This window comes from Camarhynchus parvulus, chromosome 9 (genome assembly GCF_901933205.1).
Source record: "Camarhynchus parvulus chromosome 9, STF_HiC, whole genome shotgun sequence".
Taxonomy (NCBI): Eukaryota; Metazoa; Chordata; class Aves; order Passeriformes; family Thraupidae; genus Camarhynchus; species Camarhynchus parvulus.
This window is the reverse complement of record NC_044579.1, coordinates 16183352-16204446: the sequence shown is the minus strand read 5'-3', so window position 1 is coordinate 16204446 and position 21095 is coordinate 16183352. Positions and strand designations below refer to the sequence as shown.

Genomic DNA, 21095 nt, shown 5'->3' with positions numbered 1-21095 from the left:
ACAGTGATTGCTAAACAGAGACTTAGAACGAAGTATAGGCAAGACTGTGTCACTGAAAATTTCACTTGCCTCACACATGAGCAAGATAGTAGCTGTGAGGAAACTATGGTTTTATTGGGAAATTAAGGCATGTAATAGTTGGAACTGATTTGAACCCAATGCTGGAAGCAGTAAACAATTAGAACCTGGTATTGGAAGCAAGAAAAGCTCAAGATCACTGCTGGAAAAGCCAAGGAGAGTAGCAAGGCCAGGGTTAAGATATGTGGCCAGGGATCAGGCAAGCAATCCATACTTCGAGGGGCATTAAGTGGTTAGAGCAACTGCAGATTGGCAGCAATAAAACCCAAGAGTCAGGACCACGCCCACAGGAGACAGGGAAAAGCAATTGAAGCTAAGGAGGCGCTGTAAAGGAGAAAGAATGAAACCAATATTAGCTTAGCTAAATAAAGAAATTGTTAAACAGTGAAAGCAGCATCTTGATGGTATTGTATTTGTAATTGTGTGTGAACTGGCAAAGCTTATCTTCTGCTGAACTGATTGTGGCTTGGGTCAGCCTTTGGTCTCAGTAAAACCTGACTTATAGGAGTCCTAGTTTGTTTGATTGCTGCATGGACATGTCTTGTTCAATAGCTTCTCTTTTCCCATTCACTAGGATGTAGGGTTTGGGTACAGGGATCTCTATTCCTATCATGGTCCCCTAGGTTAAGTGTCAGGAATTTCTAGGTTTAGGTCCTCAGTTTTTGGGTTTTATTTCAGATTTTTTTAGAACCTGTGGAGTGTGCATTCCTAGAACTTTTCATCTATGGTCTGTTGGTCAGATAAATCTGTCATGGAAGTGCCTTCTCTGGAGAAGCTTGGGGGTGACCTGGGGGGTGGTGCATTCAAAGACAAGAAACCTATCCTTTTTGACTCTCATAAATGTAAATAATTATATAACAGTCTGTGTATCAACTCAGGTGTTACCAGGTTCAGGCCTGGAAACATGGGATTTGCTTTTCTTGGAGAGCCTTCCTCCTCCATTCACCAGCCAAGCAGAGACTGAATCACTGGCACTGACTCTAATCCATTTGTTGTCAAGCTTCTCTTACTTCAGGGGCAGACACACTGTCTTTCTCAGTCACTAAGTGCTAGTTAGGATCTTAAATGAGTATTCCCTTCCTCCTGAAAGCCCTTTGTCTCTGCGCTGCCTGCAATCTTCAGGCCTTGCAAATCCTCAGCCTGTCACTGAGGCTGTGGGGAATGCATGGTTCTCCACTGCTGGCTTTTGGAGGCGGGGAAGGCAGGTGTTGGCCTCTGCAGCACGAGAACACAGGCAGTAATTTGTGGAGGTGCATATATTTGTGCTGATTAGGTTTCTTTTATAACCAAGTAGTGAAAGCCATTTGTGGGTTCATTAGGGTTGTCATTAAAAATGTTTAAAGGTGAATAGCACTGTTCTGCAGAAACCTGTGGAAAAGACAGTGATCAACACAGAACATGTTACCTGAACTTTGATCCAGCCCTTCTGTCATTGATGCAGGAAATACCATGTTCAATTCTGTAGGTGGTTTTTTTTTTTTCCTGAATTGTGCACTAAATTATAAGCTCTTATATGCAATAATCAGGAATGGAACTGCCAGCCTTGCAGAGGTTGTAAATCCAGTGCCCTTCCTACAATTCTACTGGAAAGAAAAATGGATGTTTCCTTCCACAGCAGATGGACACGTGATTCCCAGGAACCCATTATTCCCAGGTACAAGAATGAGAAGATACAGAAATTGCCAAAAGATGCAATAACATAGGTAGTCAGCATTGTATCTGAGGGAATCCAGTTACTGGGATGAACCATGTGGTGAAGACATAGGCAAGTGTCTCACACTTTGACATTAAGAGTAGTAGTGCTTCAAGTTGCTTATTAAACTGTAATGACTTTAGTGATATCCTTGTTGAAGTAGCTTGGAAAGAAGTTTGATAGTGCAATTTCTCTGTTTCAGTGCATGACTTAGGGCAGAGATAGAGAAAGTCTTTAATTCTGGAAAAGTATTGGGAATAAGAGGCTATTATGTGACAGGAATCTCCAGCTGATGAAAATTAAAAAGTTTCCCAATTACCATATGGTCACAGCTACTCTTAAGGTATCCTTCAAGGAAGGAAAAAATCAGAAGCAGAGCTGGGGCCTAGCCTCTGGGCTAGGGAAGGAGCTCTCTTCACAGGACTGCCTCCAGTTCTACACTGTAGGTACTTCCCTTCCAGATCTTTTTCCTTAACACAAAGAAATGCCCTCCATATCTTCAAACCCTCTTCTTCTGGCTTTTTAATCCTTCCTTTTGAAATGGTCTCTTGGGGATGTCATGAGGAAAATTCACTTCCCTTCTTCACGGGGTTGCAAGACCTGTGCTGGGATGTGCACTATTATTACAGTGAAATGCATGAAATAAATTACCAGTGAATATGAGAGACAGTTTTAGCATCAGGCTTTCTTCAGGCTGTGGTTCCAATGCACGAAGGTGCTCGCTGTGTTTTTCAATGTGTCTAGTTGGCTATCTTGAGTGCTGTTGAATGTGGGGTAATGTTGATATTCTAGTTGTGGGGTAGTAAATCTGCAAAAAGTTCTCCTGTGCTCTGAAGGTGAGGTCCTACTTGTGTACCAGCATAGCTTTTCATGTGAACATGCATTACTTTGAAAGGATTCCATTCCATGACCATAATTTCTATTATTAGTTTTAGGAATACATTCAACTGTTACTGTAACATCAGAATCAAGATTTATGCTAGAGAAAAATATGCCTGTAAGTTAAAGAAGAAAGAATGAAATGTCATTTGACAATGGGATAATGCAATCTCTGCACATTCAGCCATCACTCCTTTCCCTGGCTTTGGTGCAGGGAGTGAATGCTTTTGCTTTGTGTCCAGGCTGCAGGTTTGGGGGAGAGAAAGCAAAACTGCACATACTCTGCAAGGAGGAGCTATAACACAGATTGATCCGGTTCAGAAGAAAGGAAATGTTTTCTTCCAAACCATTACACAAATTCTGGATGAGCATAAAACTGTGTAGTTTCACCCTGAATGCTTTTCAAACAGAATGCTTCTTTCCAGAGTGTGCATGTCAATATAAGGCAAATGGCATAAATGTCACGCTCAGTCTGTCTGAGCTGCGTAGTTTTGTTCTCGTGCAATGGGAGCAGGTGGTGGGAGGTTGTTTTGATGGGCTGAGAAGCTCCTCCCCCCTTCCCCAAGCAGCATTCTCATCTGCGTCAGCAGTAATTGTGTGCCTTGCACTGCTTTTCAGTGAGGGTGAGTGCAAAAGATACATCAATGTGAGGTATCAAACCGAGGCTTAGGTGTTGCTTTTAAGTGGCTACTCATTTCCTTGAGCCATACTCATTTCCTTTAGCCATGGGCTAAAGGTTAACTAATACATTCTCCGTGGAAGAACAATTTCTCTTTTTTTTTTTTTGGGAAGGGAGAAGGAGGGGGAAAGGGCGTTGTTTCATATTCTTTCCTACCTATAGACTCCATGTGATGTACAGTGCTGCTCATGCAGATTCCTCCCCTCTCCCCCCCACTGGATTATTTGCTAATCAGACTTCAGTGCAGTGGCGATAAGGGCGAGACTGTTGCCTAGCTAGGAGGCTGTGCCGGCGCCCGAGCCTCGGAGGCAGGAGCGACGCGGCTGCCGCGCCGGCTCCGGCGCGCCCCAGCTCCGGCGTGCCGCGTGTCCATGGGCCCGGCGCGGTGGAGCTGTCCGAGGTGCTAGGATGCTGGTTGCAGCCGGATTGCAGCGGGAGAGGAGCACCACAGTCCTGCCGGCACCCGAAGGTAGGCTTGCTCTTTGTTTGAGAATCCCTGATTAATCAGCAGCAGCATCCACGGACCCGGGCAGCTGGAGAGAGCAAGCCTGCCTGTAGTCACGGGGGAGAGACAGAGACGATGCCACGAGCCAGACTGTTTCAGACCTTCTGTAAGTGGCAATGACCGAGCAAGCATCTTTCCTGCTGCAAGAAGCCATTTGGATAGGATATTTGCTGTTCCTTATATTCCTTTCTTTTTGTCTCCACAGAACATATTCAAATGAGGCACCTTAGAAATCTCTGTGTTAGTGCATATGATGGTGCTGTAATCGTCTGTGTTGTAAAGTGGGTAAAAATCATCGAGTTTCTTCTCTGCTGGACCTCAACACAGGGTGTTGTTTATACCCTCCCATTATCCGTACCCTCTCCTCTCTGAATGTGGATTTAAAGAAGCAAGCACCTGTCTTTTCTTTCCACTTCATTTTTAAAGCCAAACTTTCCATGCCATTTTAATCGTATGTTAAGAAGATCTGTACCATAACACATTGACTTATAGTGATGTCGAATTCTACAATCTGGGCAATTCTGCCAACAAGATTTAATGCACTTTAACTGAAGAAAAAACTGAGCCTAACTGAAAATCTGTTTCTTATGGTGCTGAAATATCCCTTCCGACTGCACTGAGATAACCACAGGAAAGGGCTTTTACAGGCAAAAGTCACCTTTGAATATTGCACTTAGTGGTCCCCGTGGACTTGAATTTTGGTACGTACTTGTTTTGATACATCATATGAGCATGCTAATAAAATATGGTGTTAATTAGAATGAAAAAAAATTACAAAATGAAATAATGAGTTGTCAGAATGCATAATGATGAGGTTGTGTGTATTTTTAGAAGGTATTAATCAAGCCATTGCTAAACTAAAAGCTGAAGTCTATTTGACTGGTTTTGTGTACTTCACATGTTGATTGTGCTTGTAATAAAGACATTTGGCAGCTGATTTTTTTTGTTTGTTTGTAAAAAGCACTGTTAAATAATTAAAACCATTCTTTTTGTATTTTCTGATGAATTAATTGAAATAATTTCTAACATCTATGATAGTTACTTATCAGACCCACTGCACCATTAATATTTTACAGCATCTTAACATGATGCTGGTGGTAGTGAAATCTCCATTTCATTTTCTTAAAGAAGAGGAAAAAAATAAGTCCATCAGCAAGAAGCTCATGATTTCTTCTGAGTCCAAATGCACTCCTATTTGCATAGATAATCTGTGTATATGTCTGCTTATTGTGTGGTTTTATTTCTTGTTGTTATTTATAAGTTGTCTGCATACTAATGGGATGATAAAAAGTCATAATTGCACTTTAGTGCTGGCCATTCTGAATCTAGGTTTGCCATTGTCCAGCATCCACACGTTTAGGAGGAAGCCTTATTTTCCTCTGGGAATAAAAGTGATAGAAGTGTTGCTGTATTGCAAAGTAAACAACAGCTTTTACATCCTGGAGTCATAGAGGAGTCATTGTTAGCAAAGATCTTTTTCCTTTTCAAAAGGCACCCTGGAAGAGGGCCAAAATTCAAGGCCCAGGCTATTTTTTTTCAGTTCTTAAAACTATGGGGAACACAGCTTTCCCCTATGAAGGGTAGGACATCTGCAGAAATTGACTATTCCTTTAAACCCATGCAGTAGCAATTTCAGTCTACTGAAGGAGACACTTTTAACCTCTTTAAGTGAAGGGCTCAGCACTACTTAGCTTTAGTGATTTCACCCAGGTGCTAGAGCTCATGCTGTGCAATACAATGAGCACCAGGTATGTAATCTGCAATCCTAGCCAGAATATGAAGTGTATTTTTTACTTTCAAATGACAGTAGTGATTCCTTGATTGTTTTTCTTTAAATAGCCTCATATATAGTTGTCAAATGATATGTGGTAGGAAAGTTGTAGCCTATTTCAGAAGGTCTTTCCTCTTTGACATTATAATTTCGGGCATCACTGTATGTGAAAACAGAAATGTCATTTTATTGTTAAGAATGAGCAGGGAATGCATCTCTAAAAGGCATTTCTTAGCAACTTGTCTCATCACATTCACTTGTTTGGGTATTTAAAATATCACTTGATATAAGGCACAGTTGTGATAGGAGACAGAGTTCTGCAAAGTAGTCTCTAGTATATTTTTTCCACATTAATTTTTTCTTGATTCACTGAAAGTATTTTTTTTTTAACACCCAATACTATTAGGTCCTTATTAGTGCTGCTGTAGTCAGCAGTTTATAAAAACTGGATACGGCTGGCCTGTCTGCTTTTATTCTTGCAAGAAGCTCGAATACAACAGCTCAGACTCGAGGGTTGAATGGTTGGTTATCCCTGTTTGTGCAGAATCCTTCTGATATAATGAATTTAGTGAAGGCAGTTAAAAGGTAATGAGAAAGCAGATGTTCTTTCAAAGAGAGGAGGTAGTGTTTGGGAGGGAATCAGGCAGTACTGGAGAGGTGTGTAGTAGGCCTTTATAAATTTGAGATTAGACTCAGGACTTTGGGCAAGCCCACACTTGTTTTTCCATGGTCTCTTCTCCTATGCTAAATTTTTTTAAAAAAATCCCTCTGGTTTGGAAGAAGGCAATCAGTGCCTTTGTCATTACTTCAAAAAGCTCCTTCAGTTTAGTGTCAGCATTGCCAATTTTCAATGCAGCACAGCTGCAGCTTATGGCTGTCAAGCAAGCTGAAAAGCAACTGATATTTTGGGGATCCTGATGTGAATAAGAGAGAATGGCATGTCAGAATCTTCACATGTAGCACTGCTTGGATACTGTGATATTCAGTTGATTACTCATATTCTGAAATCAATATTTTTGCACACTGATCATGTGAAAAGGAGGTGGTTTGATCCAAAATGCTGTGTGTGTGGCATCAAAGCAAAGGGTTAGATTAGAAGTAAGGTATATGACAGTCTTGTAAGCACAATGCACTCTGCTCTCACAGAAATTGTATCTGAATCAATACAATGATCTTGAATTTACTTATGCAAATATTAGGCAAACCAGGAAGGGGACTGCTTGCCCTTGCCAGTAAACCAGATGCATTGGCAGGAAAGGAAAAAAATCTTTCTTGCTTTACTCCTCCCATGCTGACAGCTGAATGCATGAGCCGTGCCAGTGCGAGCTCTGGTCCGGGCGTACCTGAAAGGGCAGGTGTCAGTGAGCAAGATGGGTGTGATTGTGGCTTTTTCTCAGTGAGCTTTCACAGAGTGCTAGTCTTTAGGAAGCAAACTGTACATGATGGAGAACTCCTTCTTTGTGTCCTTGTGCTCATATAGATTTTCAGAGATGCTCAGTGAACAGTCAGAATCAAGTTCCTCCAAGCAATTTTTGTTGACCTCTCAGCATGTTAGCTTCAATAGCTGAACTCCAAGGCTTTTCCTCTGCCCTGTTATCTCCTTTTGTTCCTTCACAATGAGGAGGGGAAAAGAAAGGAGTGTCTAAAGAATTTATCAAGTGGTGCAACTGCCAGTTATAATTTTCCAGGACTGCTTGATTTCAGAAAATAAAATGCATTGAAAACACCTTGATTACAAATACATAAGTGACTGTACATAGTCCTTGCTACTGGCTACCAAAATCCCTGACTACAGTGTGCATGTTAGGGATACCAGGACTGTGGGGCCTCAGCTTACATTACTTATTTAGCCATTTGCAGAGTTTTAATCAAATATGAATGTACTCAAACAGAACCCTTGCTGGTGTCTGTATCTGCCCTGGCAAATTGTTAGGAATTGCTCACTGCCTGACTTTACCATTTATCAGAACCTTTGCTCAAAAACTGATCAGCGCTGTCCAGCCATTTTCCAAGGAGGGGACAGGCAGGCACTACTTGGGACTCCAGGGGCCGTATGTGCTGATTGCAGCCTGTTGTAGCTGCTGAGCACATTTATTAAGGTAACATATTCTCTGAGGTGGCATTAATACCTGTAAGTAAAATTGGTCCTGGTGTGCTGCCCAAGGAATACTAAGACTGTAAAAATGTTTACAGTAATTAATTAAGCTTTTTGCTCCTGCTGTTTGCATTTTTAATCCCTGCTTAAGTATAGCATGCACAACTGTTCGCTATTAGCAAACGTAGTGAGACTGTAAAACAACACATACACAGGAGGTACAAGAGGTTTGAATCAGAAGATGCTTGCTGCTTGCACAGAGGCCTTTTGGAGTTAGTGCCATAAGAGCAGGTTCGAGGTTCTGAAATATCTGTGCGCTCCCTGCTACACTCAAGAGTACCCCAAACTGAATTTGGTGCCACAAGCACATGAGGATCAACAGTCACAGGAGGAGTTCAGTTGCTCAGTACTGCTGTGGGATTGGGCCCCTGTTAAGACAAAGAAGAGATCTTGATCTATTTAGTAAATAGTTAATTTTTGCATGCGTTTAGTAGTAAAAAAAAACCATAGCAAACCAGAATATAAAGTCTCTCCTCAGTTCATGAAGCAGAATAAGGGCTTTTTATTTAATTCTTTTGCAACTGGTATGACTTCATCCTCCTGTTTAAAAAATAAACATCATAACACAAGGAGATTCAGCATATCCTTAAGTCTCAGCTCATTTCTGACCTGCAAAAATAAAGGAAAAAATGAGGGGAAGAAATGCAGTATAGTCGCAAAAGACAATGTAAATCGTATCATGTGTCTTGGGGAAAAATGGATGAGAACTGCATTTATTGAAACCCTGTTAAAGTTCCTTCCAGTATAAAATTCCCTATTATATTTCAGAAGTAAACCATGGTCACTGAAGAAATCAATGACAATACTGGCATTCAGGTCACTAGGGTGAGATTTCTCTGTTGTGCAGGTTTATTTGAATTTAATTCAACATATGCTGAAAAAAGGTTTTAGTAAAAGTCAAAAATGAAATACACAATAAAATAACAATCTGCTGGGGAAACAACCCAGATTTTAACCATCAAAAAGCAGATATCATTTGAGGAGTTCAGAGAAAGGGGAGTTAGAGCTCTCTGTGCTGTTAGCATTGCTTTTAATCTTGTAGCCTTCATGCTGTAGAGAGAGACTCAGGAAGGGGCTTTAATATCTGGCATTACTTTTCTTGATCACCAAGGTTAGGAATTAGTCTGAAATTATGTCTGCTGAAGAACCATAGCATTCATGGAGTCTATTCAGCTCACTGCCAGCTTTCCAACATCCTCCTGTGCAGACAGTGTGCTACTTATGGTGAACATATAGAATGGCTGAATGCATATTCCAGCCCAGCAGAGTTCCAGCCAGCTCCAGTGTCAGAGCTGTGTGAAATGGCATGCAGGCACATTGGGCTGCACTAAGACCTCCTTCACTGCTCTTACCCTGCAGGGATTTGTAGGAGATGCTTATACCCATGCTTGAAAATGCTTAAAGATCACTTCAGTGACCCTCAACATCAGCCTTATTTTCATGTTCAGGCTTAGTTGATAGAAAAGGTTGTTCTTGGAAGACAGGAGAGGTAATAGGAGAAAACACTTTGCATCCTCTGAGTCTTCATGATTTTAACAGTTGTGTTACTATTGTACAGGAATAACTTTGATATGCAGGTGCATGAGGAAAAGGGGAAATTATCAGTGTGCTTTTAAAGTATTTAGTGCCTGAAACAAGCTGCTTGTTACCATTGTCACTTCAAAAGTTCCCCCCAATCAAAATGGGGGAAAAACACTCAAGGGCAGAAATATATTTCTCTACTCTTTTCATCCCTTGCATTTTCAAAGTCAGGGTCCATATCTGAAGGCCCAGAGAGGATGTATAGAATCCTTAAGATAATTTAAATTTATTTATTTTTAACCAGTGCCAATCTAGATCAGAAATTTGCTTCTCCAGTTATGTAATATATATTAGAAATATAACCTTGTACTAAGAAACCAGGGAAATATTTTTGTCACTGATAGGAACCCTGCCCCTAAAATCTGTGTGCAGACAGGATTCTTATTGCCTATTCAATAAGATCCATTCTAGCTCTAGTGTTGGCATGTTCTGAGGCTGATTCCGAGAAGCCACGCCATCCTTCTTCAGGGAAGGGAGGAATGCTGTAGCAGTGAATAAGCAAACGTGCCTTAGAGAGCTGAGTTCAGCTGCCAGCTCTGCCAGCAAGGCACTCAGAGACTCCTGCACCAACTCCCTGCCTGGGGGATGAGGGCTTCTCAAGGAGCTGTGTGCAGGTAATGACACTCAGGCTTGTAATGCTTCTGGACCTTACAATAATCAGTATTTAAAATAAGATGGAACAGTCCTATTTTTTTTAACTTCTATTTTACTAGTTTAGTAAGTTTAATCCAGTCCTATCCAGCACAGACTTTAGAGACAGACAGTCTGCCTCTTGAAATTCTACCTTGCCTTTGGTCTCCTGCAGTATTTACTGATGTGTCTATACACTTGAGCTCTTGCAGCTCCCAGGAGTTCTGTTGATGAATGGAAAGCCTTTGGGGCCTTTCTGTAGAGTTTTTAGGCTGCCTGCCAGAACCAGGGCTGACCCAAGGGTCTAAGTGTTTCTGCTCCAAGGTATTTAGCTGGGGATGCTGTACACCCCAGTGTCTGTCATACCTCTGGAATACAGATTCTTGGAGACCTCAAGGGTCTGTTCTGAAGGTCCCAGCTCAGCTGGGCATTCCTGTCCATTCTTGGAGCTTCAAGATGTTGGGCAACAGATGACCAGGGCTCATGAGCTCATATCACATTAATAAGAAATACAGGGAAATATTTCACAATATTTCTTTCTGAATTTTGAGCCTGAAGAATGCTTTTAATTTTTTGTTTCAAAAAATGGAACAATGCTTTTCACCTGAACTTTAGAATATCCTGCAGACATTAGGAACTTTTTGTGGTAGTCAGAATAGGATTTTTTTTTCTGGTAATCTGCTCTGTTGCAGCCTTACCTAAACTGTAAAAGAGGACCTCTTGTCCTGTGATGGGAGCCTTCTTAGTTCAATTCAAACTGAGATTCAGGATGGCAGCGTTTATGCAACTGTTGGGTACTAGGAAATAGAAGGGGTGGAAGAAAATGTTTTTGGGATTTAAACAGTGTAACTTTTTGGATCTTCATTGCCTGGAAGAAGACACTCTTGGTTTTGTCTCCTCTTGCCTCAAGTAATGCTGTTCTGTCTTCCAAATTGCTTTGTTTATTATCCTTTAAATGGGAAATTCTGAAAAATTGTCTCTTATGCAGATGTTAATTACAACTGACATGATCTTGCTGTCATAAACCATAAGCTATTTTCCTACTAAATAAGGTATTATGTGTTTTTCAACCTGCAGGAAACGTTGCTTTCCTTTGTTCATTATCTCCTGCAAGATGATGAGTTCTAATCAGGAGGAGGTCACTTTGGGCGCTTTTCTCCAGTATATTGAAGACATGGGGATGAAGGCCTATGATGGCTTGGTTATACAGAATGCATCAGACATTGCTCGAGAGAATGATCGCATGAGGAATGAAACAAACCTGGCTTACTTGAAAGAAAAGAGTGAAAAACGCCGAAAACAAGAAGAAGCAATAAAACGGTAAATATTTTGATAAAAAGATGAGTGTTCTGGCAGAGTAATGAAAAGCAAGGGATTCAGATATGGTAAATATGTGTAGAGCAGTCGATTTCTAAGCAGCTTGCTGGCAAAAGCAGTACAGACCATTGGCCTCTGTCAGGCCTCTAACGTGTGGTTTACATTGTGTAGACATAGCTTGAGCAGCATGTGCGGCATCTTGAGCAGGTGTGATTTGTAACAAAAAGTTTGGGTGCTTGGAATAGATGTAGATCTAGTGACAAATGGGTTGTCATCCTCTTAGTGCTTTTAGATGAACAGTTTATAATTTGTGCAAAAATGTATTTGTGTGTGAGCAAGACAGGGACAGTCTCACAGGTCAAAATAGATTCTTGAGCTGATGTTTTAAATCTGGTAAATTTTCAAAGCCTTCTAACAGGTGTCTGAGGTTTTTTTTTTTTAAAGCATCTATTATTTACATTTCCCTTTCAATTCTGTGATCGCTGAAATCAGTAACAATATTGCAATCACTTACAGGAAAACAGATCAAGCCCCTGATGGGCAGAACCCTATAACAGCTCTTCTTGAACAATTCCATTGATTTTAATTGACAGTTAATGAGAGGAGCACTTGCATGACCTGGCCGCTTGTGCCAATGGATATCAATGAAATCTCTGTAGCCTCTTGGAGAGGAAAAGAAGGTTGAATGGAATAGATATAAATATTTATTGCATACACATTTGCCAGTACAAACAATTGTTTTTCTAGAGGTGAAGGTAAAATTCTGTAATAGCGGTAAATCCTCCATCCAAATCCTTAACATTTATATGTGAATGGATGGCTTGAGCATAAACTCATAGGAGGTCCTTTGAATTTTTTCCCCCAGCATGAATCCTCTGTATTTCAGTTTAACTGATTAAATTTTATGCCATGTCTTGGGTACTGTACACCCAGGTAAAACAGACATGCTGTGCTGTGAATGCTTGAGCAACGCCTCGGTAGTCTGATAATTTTGATGGAACATTAAAAGGAAAAGAGCAGCATACACAGTTTGAGAGAGGGGGGAGATGAAGGAATTTAAAGCAAAAATATGGCTGCTTTATGTTCCAGGAAGTGGAACTATTTGGATTGTCAGTAATTTCATTGGAGTGATAAGAATAATGTGAAATTAAGGTGAATACAGCCAATTAGACTGTACTCTGGCTAATCTGCTTGCATGTACTTTTATATGCGTGACCATAAAGGTTACTAAGTACCAGAACAGATTTTGTTATGAATAGGTTTCTTGGGACATGAGAGAGTAAATTGTGGACCTACCTGTTTCTTTGTATTCCTCTAGCCAAGCTTCTCTGCATCATTTGAATAGTAGTGACAGTATTTCCTACAGTGTGGTTGGTTTGTGTGGTTTTGTTCATTGATCCTGGCAAAGCGATTTGATGAAGAGCTCTGGAGAAGTACAGATGATTTAGGGCTGAGCCAAACCATGAAATTCTTGCCCACACTCAACTGAGATCAATGAGAACAGAATATTTATCCTCAGTCACAGAGCCAGAAGACAGGAGGTAGAGGACCTACCAACAGAGTGGGCTTATTAGAGGAACAGCATGTATTTGTGTGTGGTTTGGAGATAACATTTCCTCAATACAGTGCTCTTCTGTGGGAAACTGTTTGCAGCGATCTCCTCTGATCCCTCCCTGTAGGCACACAGTTTGTGATGATTGGGAATGGGGCTGGCCCAGCCTCATCCCCAACTGGCTACACCTGTGAGCAGTAGGTGAGCAGCATTGACAGCAATGAGCCATGGCGTGCCTAGTGACCAATCACCAAAGGGAACAGAGGGCACACAGGTGCAGTGCATCAACAGGAGGGGATAAAAGACTGGGCTACAGACCAAGAAGGGCAGTTGCTTGCAGCCTTCTGAAGTGGTCTGGTGTTACTCTGTGTGGGCAGAAACCTGAAGCCTTCTGATGAGGTATGGTGTTACTGTGTATGGGAGAATGCTTAAAGCTTTCTGAAATTGTGTGGTGATACTCTGTGTCATGGCCATCTTGAGGGGGGCATGTGCTGTGACACCTTCCCCTTTGGCTTATCTCAGTAACACTGAGAGGGGGAACAATGTCTGCCTGAGGAAAAAATGTGGGAAAACACCTCAGGAAATCTTGAAAAGTACTTTCTTTAAGTCTTTTTTGCTTTCTCCCTCGTAAACTTGGAGAGGTAGAAAAAAGATACTTGAGATCAACCTTTGGTTGGAAAAACTAAAAACAACGGCAAACCAAGGGGAAATACCTGATTTGACCAAAGGAACCGTGATGTCTCAAGTCACTTAGGCTGATTGCAATTGAGTTGACTCCCTCTAGTAACCTCCAGAGATTCACCCAATGACTGTGTTGTCTACTGAAATGTAGCAGTCAGGAAAGGTAAAGTAGGATCGCTGATTTCTTCTTTTTTCTGTACTATATTCTTTGTTTTTACCTTGTCTTGGTGGGTATTTGTATTATCACTAATTCCTGAGAGCGTGGCCTAGATAGCAAGTGGTGCACATGTGCAGTGGTAACTGCTACGAGTCTGGAGACTCCCAAGAGCTGAAAACAATCTCCTTAGCAACAAGGGAGCCATCCCCTGTGATTAACTGCAGGTAGATTTTTGGGAAGGAGAGGGGGGTTCCCACAAATACTCTTCTTTTGCATGCGAGAATCAAAATAAAGCAGCCAGAAGCCTTTGGCACTTACAGAGAATTACCTGCTAGTCCAATTATTGAATTATTTAGAAGCTATTCAGTTTTAGTGTTCAGATGGCCTCTATTAGAAGAAGACTGTTTGTGTATACTAACAAGACAATCATGAGTAATACTTTGTCTAATAAAGTGGTGGTATTCACACACAACACTATTTAGAAGCAGCTGTTATTTACCTAAATCATCTCATAGCTGCGCTGAATGACTAAAGTTCATGGAAATGCATTAGTCTGAGCAGTTTGAAACAAGATATGTAAAACGACCTTAAAAAAATTGTTTGATTGTACACTTTGCTTTCCAAAGGATACGTTGGGCTGTGTTTCTTCAATAGCACTGATGTACCTTCATTGTGATTGCTGTCTCATGGTGTCTGGCTCTGATAGGTTAATTGTGGGGAAAAATGTATGGATCCATTGTACATTGCGGGAGATAAACACAGAGTATTGGACTGGGAAAAATAACAGCAACTACTCTTTGTCTAATCTTGCTGGGCTGAGTCAGCTGATCTGATCTGAATTTCTGACCTAATTTTAGTATGGTTCTTAGCACTCATGCAGAGAAAACAAGGTTAATGTGCTGATTAGTAGCTGAGAGTAAGGCACAATAAATATGTAGGTATATAGGACCTAATCTATGGATGATTTTTCTTCCATTTTTTATTCATCTGGTCTAATTGCATGATTGTTGTCTATTCAGAGAGCTGTGTCCAGATTAAGAGAAGGTGCTGGCATATTGCCCACACAGCCTATAAATTGCAAATAAAGTTATGGAGTAGTATCATTTTCACTGGCAATACCATGGGAAGTACATTTGCCATGATACAGTATCAGCTGTAGGCAGCATTTCTGGGAACAGAAGGTAGATTTGCCTCAACTATCATGGGTGCCAGGAAAAAGGTGAGTATTTGGAGTTTATATAGGGCATCTGTTGGAATTAGCAATTGCTTTCTGACTCATCCATAACTGACATGCACATATTAATGACATGTACGTTATTAATGTTTTGTGTGGATACTTCACCAATGTTTTCCCTTTTTAATTGCACAAATATAAAAACTTGGTAAGAAAAAAATAATGAACTCTCCTTCTCTGAAGACTCGGATATGCTGCATAAATCAGAGTGCGTGCTTTCAAAGGTCTGGCTTCTATTTTTTGTGCATCATTCAAGTTATTGTCAGGGAAGTAATTTTCACTTGTAACACTGTGAAGATGTGACTACTCTACTGTAAAGCTGGTGGTATCAGTGGGCATGAGTTTCTGCCTGCCAAATCCTGGACTTAGTCATCAAAATATTTACTTCTAATGGTTTCCCTTACTTGTAGCTCGTTCCCAGGACCTAAATGGCTCTATGGAAAGCCTTGCCTGTGCTTGTATCCAGACAGATGCTGTCAAGAGGAGGAGCTTTTAGGGGCACTGTTGTGTGCTAAAGCTAGCAGAAATGGGCCAGCCAGCCAGTGGCAGAGTTAAGCTCTTGTAGTAAAGAAGGAATTGTAATGAACAGCTGTCAACATAACCTCTCCTTTCTTTGGCAAACCAAGTATTGAAGACTGACCCATCAGCAAAAGTAAGATCATATTTTTCTCTTGCTTTTTTTTTCTGTTTTGAAATGGTTGTGCAAGTAATTGAATTCAGGTATTATCTTTCTGTAGTTTTCTGTCATTCCTATCCTTAGTTTCCCTCGTGAACAAGATGTAATTTGTGTCCTTTAGCTAAAACTTGTGTTATCAAGCGTGGGTGACAGCAAGAAAATATAAAAAGATTTCTATGCATGGGATTATTCACTGCCAAAAGCTCTGTTCAGCTGAGAAAATGTGTGTAATCTTAGACTATATGGACATGCTGGAGAGTTTTTACCAAAGTATTTTTACCAGAATAAAAAATAACCTAAAATAATTTCATTATGAAATTAATTTTTATAATTTTGTCTTGAAATCAGAACAATACTCTAGGTGAAAGTATTTTCTTTTTTCTGAGCATCTGTCTGTAGTTGAAATTATGGGTAGCAAACTGTGCCTTTATAAATTTGCAGGAATAATTATGCTTGCTAGATTACAGTTTGCTTATAGCCTGACCTCAAAAAAAAAAAAAAAGATGAAGGAAGTGCATTAAATATTATGGGTCATGGTGGGAGCATCAGTAGAAATACCTGTAAACACATTATTGAGATATTATACATTACAAGCTTACTAACCCATTGTTTTTGGCTCGGTGTTGATGTAAATTGTGGAGGTTTTTTGTTTGGATTTTTTTTTTTGTTTTGGGGTGGTTTTTTTGTTTGCTTGTTTGGGTTTGTTTGTTTTGGGGCTTTTCTATTTGTTTTTGTTTTTAATTCAAATCTGAGTTCACTTGGTGAATGTCATTTCTGGGTATGAGGTCAGTGGTACATGCTCCTTTGATCAAAAGGTTTGTACTATGAGGAAGCTTAACTGGGGCACTGTTGTTTTCTTTATCTTCCTCCTGGACGTGTTGCATGCTCATTTCATCCTAGATTAAGTTATTGCTCTGATACCACTTTTATGGTGGAAATGGCTGATGAGGTGTGATAGCGACTAATTTTTCTATAATTTTGGAACCTTTTTCTCATGAAAATGGCCTGGGGTGTCTTTTGTGATTGGTTCAATGTAGAAAGGGTCTTTTAATTAATAGGTCTTTTTCATCACGAGTAAGAAAAATGGTTGTGAAGTGAGTGACCTCCAAACGTATTTTTGTTGCTTTTATAAGTAAACAGATGTGATGATCTAGCCAACAAATCCTCCCTTCCAAATGCTCATATCCATATGGCTGCCTGTATTATTGCCACACAAAATAAACAACAGACACAATGCAAACTATTTTATATTGCTGTTGCTGTTATTCTGAGAAGTTTTATTTTAGAACAGTCATGTGATTAATGTCATTTAAAATTTACCATAGAGGCTGAAATCCAGCCTCACAATCCAAAAGAACAAGGAAATAAAGCAGAAATCATTATCAGTTTGCTATCTAAATCTTGATGTTATTTTCAAAAACTCTTCTCTTTTAGGGCTTCTGCCTACAACTTTTACTTCTTCTCAGGAAGTTTATGTGATCTCCTTCCCTTCATTGTTCCACTAATTGCTCAGACTGATCCACTGTGGTGGGTGCATTTTTTTCTCTCAGGATTCTTTTGCTCTGTTTAAAAGCACTTTAGGAGTGTGGGGTCATAGAGAGCCTGGAAGGTTTCTAAAGGGGTTCCAGCCCCCTATTCTTGTTAAAACCCAGTGGAAGTGTCTGGAAGCTGTTGGTACTCACAGGGCTGCCTGACCACCTCTGTCAGTGGGTGAGCTGGCCTGGCTCTGAGCCCATCTGGGTGTGTGCTACATCCCAGCTCAAGGCTGAGCAGCCCTGGAGGTGTGCTGTACCTCTGGACACAGCCCTTGGCTCACTGCTGCTGAGAGAGGCTGGGGCTCTGTGGATCTTAATGGACAGCTTGTAGCCATTTGTTCCCACTTCTATTTCCAGTCTCTTCTCTCACTATCTTTTGATTACTCATCAACTACAGGATGTAGTTAAAATTATCCTGCATTTCCGCTAACCCAAAAGCCCTCTCAGCAGGAGAGATGCATGTAGAGCTGTAGAAATAGACATGTTTTTCGTGATCCTGTAGAGTTCTGGTGCTGCCATTGTATGGAATCAAAGGTTTGCTTTTGTTTGGAAAATATCTTCAAGTATGTTAGTAGAGTAGAATTTAATTTAAATGGTTGTTATGAAGACTGGATAAAAAATGAGGAAAGCTGTTCTCAAGCATGCCCAGATGAAGTTTTTATAACGATTTCAGGATGGACTTCATTAATAGAGGAATACATTCAGTAACACAGCCCAATTCATATGCAAATTAAAAGCATTGATCTGTTCTGGCTCAAGTTTTCCAGTAACCAAAAAGTGCTCCATGCTGAAGTTCATAACCCCTGACAAATTTTGTAATTGCCTGTGACCCAAATTTTGAGCACGTGTTGCAGTCTGGAGGGCAGATACTTGAACAAAAAACACGTAAAAAGAAATCTGACAAGCCATTGTAGCAAAATTGCAGCTAGCCATGGTCCTAGACACTGGGAACACACAGCCCCAGTCTGAGAACCCAGCAGAACTGATGCTTTGTGCCAGCATTAGAATAGTAAGAGTGAATCTTTCTGTATCTTCAGGAAAATCCATCATTAAACAATAACTGTTCATAAAGTTGAAGAAAAACAAATGTTTCCTTTGAGCAAAATAGCTCAGTTCGTTGCTCTTTTCAGGGCCATGAATCACAGCTGTATTTGGCTGGATTTAATATTAATAAAGATTGCTTTAAGCCCCATCCAGCTGGCAGGCATCTGTGCCCTTTGCATGTTCTCCTCAGCACCCTCCTGACAGGCTATGCAGACTTTTATTTATTTATTTATGTTCTTTCACGGGGAAACGTAGCATGATACTTGATTATTTAATTGGGATGTTTATTTACTTAGCCAGAAGTAGAGAGTCTGTTCTTGGGTGTGTCCCTGGAAAAAGAGAATGTCACACCGCTTCTGTAACAGAAGCATGAGATGAAGGGCATCTTGTTGTCAAGTTATGCTGTATCAGTGGCTAAAATTTGTACGAAAAGAGGAATATGTATGTGCACTATTAGATTTTTGTGTGATTGGATTAAAATAGGAGCAAGAGATCAGAGAAGAAATGGATTGCAGAGACATTATTAGCTGTGGGTTTTATAGTTAATTTGAGAATGCTTTTATTTTTCCTTCTGGCTTTCTACTCTAATTTAAGTTGAAATCATAAGTAAAGTCAGTTAAAAATATATATAAAAGCAAATAAATGCACAAAGCCCTCAACACAAAAAGCCCCTCGTGACACCAACCGACAAAAAAAGGCTTTTGTGTGGTGTGTCCTGAGCTCGGGGGCTCCGTTCAGGAAGAGTAGAGCCCTCGGGAGGGCCCTGCTGGGCTGGGGCAGGTGCTGCAGCCCCCTGTGAGCTGCCAGGAACCTGGGAATGAGCAGAGAGAGCTGCTGTGGTCCCACAGAAAGTGGGTGTCAGTGGAATTGGTTTTCATTTCCCTTTTTATTGCACAGTACCCAAGGACCCCAAATGGAAATTAGATTGCTCTGAAACACTACCCCAGTGCATGCAGAACAAAGACAGCTCACAGCATGAGCTGAAATTGCACCCAACAGGTGACTAAAGGGGCACCTGAGGACTTAGGGGACTGCTCATTTCCTTCCCTATATTAGTGGAGCACGGAATAAACTGCAGTGTGTCCCCAGTGGTTGTGATGAATTACATCCAGCAGTTCTCTCTGAAAGCTGCAGAGGAGCAAACACTTCCAATGGTCTCTGGCAGATGTTTCTGGAATGTGTCAAGATTGAGAAGGCCAAAGCCAGCTAAAACCCACAGAAATATTCCTGCCAACAAGTGTGTTTCTTGACAAAATGGTAACATTTTAAAAGATCAAAAATGAGAGTAACTGCAGGGTTTTCCATAAATTAATAAGATTTACCTGGGTTTAATCCATTTCTCTTTTTGGTGGATTATACAGGGTGCATCTCACCAGTAGATCCTCTGTGAGCTGAGGGCACTTTAGTTATTAAGTTGAGATCACATGTTGGAGCCATTAAGTGAATTGCTTTGAACAGCCTTCCCCTGAATGCCAGGGCAAATGCTGTATTTCATACCCTTAGCTAATTTCATGCTGTAATTCAATTTCGGAAACATACTTTTAATTGAATCTTTAAAGACAAAAGGAAACTGCTGAGTCCTTTACTACTGCAAAAAGAGATTGTTTAAAAATGTAGTCCATCTAGAGAATAATCTTCTATAATTAAACACAAAGTTTGTTTTGCTTCTCTGTGTGCGGCTATGGGGTAGCAAATTCCTGCTGTTTGCAGAATGCTCAGGGCTGAAGGAGAGGTATTGAGGAGTGTGAGAAGTTATTTATCTTATGCTCAGTTTTGTGACTCTGGTGTGAGACAATCCTGCAGCCATCCACAAAAAGTAAACCAAGAGAGGCTAATTAAAAACTTAGTCTGCTAACACCAAAAGCACATTAGTAGCAGTCTGACTGGTGATCTCATTTTTCTAATTTTTGGTGATGAGATGAATTTGAGTTAGATATTAACAGTTTTGTCATTAAGAAAACTCAGTAGGACAACAAAATCAATTATTTTCATCCTGAGACTACATCCAATATTTTTGTAGTTAGATTTTTTATATTCATCTGCTGTAGGCAGAGAGATTCAAGGTAGATTCAGTAAAAATTCATGTAATCTGTTATGTAATTTTGTTGTGGGAGAAGCATCTTGATTGGATCTGTAGTGATGTAGATCTTCAGTTTTTCGGACATCCGATTAAAAATAATAGCAATTGATGCTAAATGTTGCTCACTCTAATGGAGAGGAAATCCTGGAGCATCGCTTTGTCCTTTAGTACTCTGATTCCTTTAAATCAGCAAGTGATTTGCAATGCATTTTATTGCTATTGGAAAAAAAACCTACAGTATGTGCTGTAAGTGAGATGTGTAAGGGTGAAGTAAAAAGCATAAGGTTAAAGAGAAGAATCTGAAATTAACCCATGAGGCCCCAACAGAATATCTTCTAATGAGGGGAAAGAACAAAGACAACACCATGATCTTCCTGTGCTGAAAAAGCTCTGTATTTCCATGTGCTGGTAGCAATTACAGGCTGAATGGTGCTGTAAGGTTTGAGAGCAGCCCCTTCTAAGTGATGGGCAGAGTTAGGGGTATGGTGAGTCTATCTGGCTTTAGCTGAAATGGAATTTTTATTTGGTCTTCTTGTGGGAAGGAAATACTGAGAGAATAAATTCTTTTTCAATACGAGTTATCCCTTTTCAGGCACTTCTACAAACATGGAGACAAAGGGCTGACTTTCATTAAAAATTTCGATTACTTTGAGGTTGTCTGCTTTTACAGAATTTCTCAGAGGCTTGGGCACTCACTTTTTATGGTTAGGCTCCTTATAAATTATTGTGTAGAGTCTCTATCTCAGATTATTTCAGGACTTGAATATCTTTTCTCTGAAACCAGTAGCACACAGGAATATCCCCTGTATGTGTATTAAACACTGAAGGCCATGGTATGCCAGAGGTCT

At 40.4% G+C, this 21095-nt stretch overlaps 1 protein-coding gene across 3 annotated transcripts in view; it reads left to right on the top strand.

The window, feature by feature from the left end:
* Positions 1–3250: 3250 nt before the first annotated feature.
* NYAP2 (neuronal tyrosine-phosphorylated phosphoinositide-3-kinase adaptor 2) overlaps positions 3251–21095 on the top strand; it is a 134993-nt gene continuing 117148 nt past the window's right edge. The window contains exons 1-3 of one of the 3 annotated variants that reach the window (XM_030954320.1): positions 3251–3798; positions 4040–4535; positions 11049–11291. In XM_030954320.1, the coding sequence (XP_030810180.1) occupies positions 11086–11291 (206 nt within the window). In that variant the 5' untranslated portion in view covers positions 3251–3798; positions 4040–4535; positions 11049–11085. Of the gene's footprint in view, positions 4536–11048; positions 11292–21095 lie in introns of all 3 variants that reach the window. The other 2 variants (XM_030954321.1, XM_030954319.1) reach the window with 2 other exon arrangements.